The sequence below is a fragment of the Ciona intestinalis genome, chromosome 13 (assembly GCF_000224145.3).
Source record: "Ciona intestinalis chromosome 13, KH, whole genome shotgun sequence".
Lineage (NCBI taxonomy): Eukaryota > Metazoa > Chordata > Ascidiacea > Phlebobranchia > Cionidae > Ciona > Ciona intestinalis.
In genome coordinates, this window is record NC_020178.2 from 855,487 (window position 1) to 859,295 (window position 3,809).

Here is a 3,809-nt window from a genome sequence, read left to right on the forward strand (position 1 = left end):
TTGCCAGTCAGTCACTCTTCCTGTCTCATATACCGGTAAATATTATTAGAATTACACTGTATATAAAAAAGATTCTCTTCAGAAGCAAGCGATATTCCATAACTAAAACCTCACTACGCAACTCTGCAATATCAATCATTTCGAGATTTATTACGTAACTCACTACAAAAAAATTAGCAAGACATTACTATAACCAACGCTGATACAATATATTACAATAAGACGACAGTATAATGGCGCTTCTAAAATCATATCCTAGTCACTCATGCGTGACGATTGTCTCGTTGTCCTACTACTGTTTTAGAGTACTATGGTATGATGATCTCGTACGCAAATGGCGGCAAACATAGTTTATGTCGTCTATACTTAAACAGCCGAAAACACTTCTCATAAAAAACAGTTCAAAAAGATGCGTGTGTTTTAACAACTGTTGTTTTGTCGCTATATCATGTTTTTTCGTTTGAAATAGCTCATGCTCACTGTCAAGTTATAACTTCAGTGTCTTCTTATATATACACCAGACACACATGGTCTATTCATACACCTCATGCTCACTGTCGAGTTATAACATGGGTGTCTTCTTTTACACCAGACACACATGGTCTATTCATACACCTCATGCTCACTGTCGAGTTATAACATGGGTGTCTTCTTATACACCAGACACACATGGTGTATTCATACACCTCATGCTCACTGTCTAGTTATAACATGGTTGTCTTCTTATACACCAGACACACATGGTGTATCCATACACCTCATGCTCACTGTCAAGTTATAACATGGTTGTCTTCTTATACACCAGACACACATGGTGTATTCATACACCTCATGCTCACTGTCGAGTTATAACATGGGTGTCTTCTTATACACCAGACACACATGGTGTATTCATACACTTCATGCTCACTGTCGAGTTATAACATGGGTGTCTTCTTATACACCAGACACACATGGTGTATTCATACACCTCATGCTCACTGTCAAGTTATAACATGGTTGTCTTCTTATACACCAGACACACATGGTCTATTCATACACCTCGTGCTCACTGTCAAGTTATAACATGGGTGTCTTCTTATACACCAGACACACATGGTGTATTCATACACCTCATGCTCACTGTCAAGTTATAACATGGGTGTCTTCTTATACACCAGACACACATGGTGTATTCATACACCTCATGCTCACTGTCAAGTTATAACATGGGTGTCTTCTTATACACCAGACACACATGGTGTATTCATACACCTCATGCTCACTGTCAAGTTATAACATGGGTGTCTTCTTATACACCAGACACACATGGTGTATTCATACACCTCATGCTCACTGTCAAGTTATAACATGGGTGTCTTCTTATACACCAGACACACATGGTGTATTCATACACCTCATGCTCACTGTCAAGTTATAACATGGGTGTCTTCTTATACACCAGACACACATGGTGTATTCATACACCTCATGCTCACTGTCAAGTTATAACATAGATGTCTTCTTATACACCCATGCCCACAGTTAATATAAACGACCCTACAATTATGAACTCACCACTGTTCTTATCAAACTTAGTTACACATCTGTTTACATCACTTTGGTCACCGGATGTTGAAACTTCAACTTGAAGAGAAGTGTCGTCATAGTTTGATGTTCGACCTGGTGTAAAAGGCCGATTGTAGAAAAAATTGTCACAAGATGAACATAGTTGTTTATTAAGATGAATTGCTTACTTGGAACAATTCCTACTCACCAGTCAACCTCTGTCCACTGATGATCTTCAACTTCATTGTTTTTGCAACTTCCTCTTCTTCTACTCCTCTCTGATCCGGAGGTTTAAGGATGTAACCACATCCTCCATTTTGCCGAAACTTCCCGTCGTATATTTCCATTTCTTCCCCCCGTGTTTGGTAGTTCAACGCAACTGAAGAATTAATTGCGTTATACACCTCATGCTCACTGTTAAGTTATAACATGGATGCCTTCTTATGCACCAGACACACATGGTGTATTCATACACCTTATGCTCACTGTTCAGTTATAGCATGGGTGTCTTATGCACCAGACACACATGGTGTATTCATACACCTTATGCTCACTGTTCAGTTATAGCATGGGTGTCTTCTTATGCACCAGACACACATTGTGTATTCATACACCTTACAAACAACTTACCTATCTGAAACCCAGCATTCCATAAAGGCTGAGGATCATAATTACTTGAATCAGTCCTTGTACCAGCAGGATAAGTTCTACTTAGCTGTAGCTTATGATAATCAATTGTATCTTTCTGCTTGTGCTTAGCAAGCCTGTAAAAGGTAGTGAGAATAATATGCCTGGATTAAGTGTTCACTTTATAATTTATAGTATTTACACTGACAGATGTACAGACACAGTAGTTGTATGCCTGTGGCAAAATGCTTAGGGGTTCAATGTTTGACGCTGCTGTCATTGTTGGCATGTGGTATAATGACTGTTTTTCCCCGCTATATGAGGATGAATAAGTTACATTCATTTATAATTTAGTGTATTCATGTACTTTTTCTCTAATATTCCAAGTTCCAACCTATTGGCCCCTATGAATTGTTTAAATTGTCAGTCATACATTTAATAAGTTACATTCATTCCCACCTGTTAGCTTTAGCCTCAGTAAAAGAAGACATCTCGGAAAATCGATATGGTTTGCACAGGTTAGACGTCAGAGATTTAAACTTCACACTTTTACAATAAATCACCAGATCAGATAATGCCAGAGCTAGTTTGTGTTTTGTAACCTGTAAGTAAAGAGAAAGATTAAAGTGAGTCACTCCTGACGCATGTCTTAAGCGTATTACACCAGAGAAATAATTGAAATGTATTTAATGATTGAAAAGTAAATACAAAGCAGTAAATCTTGTAGCTATGAATATATTGTAACTTATTGCTTTTCCAAGTACTAACCAATTACTTATAAAAAAGGGAATTAAAAATTACTGTATTTCAATATTGGACATTTGTTCACATTAAATATTTCACTTACAATTTTTTTAATTTTGCAGTAAATAGGGTTATATTTACTTTATGTGAAAAAAATGTAACGTTATCACATGAAAAACTCACATCATCTTGCTTTTGTGATGATCTGTTTGACGATCCAGAAAATGATGATTTTGTTGCAGCATCACGTGAAAAACTAGTCATGCGTGAAACAGGTTTTTCTTCAAAGCTGGTCATGTCACTTGAACTTTCCGATAATGCTGTAAACTGTAAGTATTATATTAGACCTTATGTTCACTGTTGGGTTGTAACATGGGTGTACACCAGTCACACATGGTGTATTCATACACCTTATGCTCACTGTCGAGTTATAACATGGATGTCTTCTTATACATCAGACACACATGGTGTATTTATACACCCCATGCTCACTGTCAAGATATAACATACGTTCTTCTTATACACCGTGACACACCTAGTGTATTCATACACCTCATGCTCACTGTCGAGTTACAACATGAGTGTCTTCTAATTCATCAGACACACATGATACATCTACCACCTCATGCTCACTGTCAAGCACCCCCTCACCTTATACGTAAACATCTTTTCATCTTGTTGTGTTTTAATATCAGCTGCTTCATCTTCCAAACTAACATCATCAGCTTCATAATGGCATCGAGGGGGAAACTTTTTACCTTCAATATTGTTTGTATTATTTACAAGTTCTACATGTGGTATGTATGAATGAATGCAACTCATTTATTATGAATGAATGAATAAATGTAACTTACTTTATCCTCGCGTGGCCGGAAAACACAGTAGTTATC

General features: G+C 37.2%; 2 protein-coding genes across 4 annotated transcripts in view; both read right to left on the bottom strand.

Annotated features, from left to right (window-relative positions):
- The window catches only part of LOC101242471, a 357,398-nt gene that overhangs the window by 285,789 nt on the left and 67,800 nt on the right, over nt 1-3,809 (bottom strand). The gene's annotated exons all lie outside the window — the stretch shown is intronic.
- Nucleotides 1-3,809, bottom strand: part of LOC100186150 (1-phosphatidylinositol 4,5-bisphosphate phosphodiesterase zeta-1) — a 15,197-nt gene that overhangs the window by 3,036 nt on the left and 8,352 nt on the right. For both annotated transcript variants that reach the window (XM_026837374.1, XM_002123719.5), the window contains 6 exons: nt 3,571-3,677; nt 3,103-3,246; nt 2,635-2,777; nt 2,179-2,312; nt 1,757-1,927; nt 1,558-1,662 (listed from right to left, as the gene is read on the bottom strand). In XM_026837374.1, the coding sequence (XP_026693175.1) occupies nt 1,558-1,662; nt 1,757-1,927; nt 2,179-2,312; nt 2,635-2,777; nt 3,103-3,246; nt 3,571-3,677 (804 nt within the window). The remainder of the gene's footprint in view (nt 1-1,557; nt 1,663-1,756; nt 1,928-2,178; nt 2,313-2,634; nt 2,778-3,102; nt 3,247-3,570; nt 3,678-3,809) is intronic.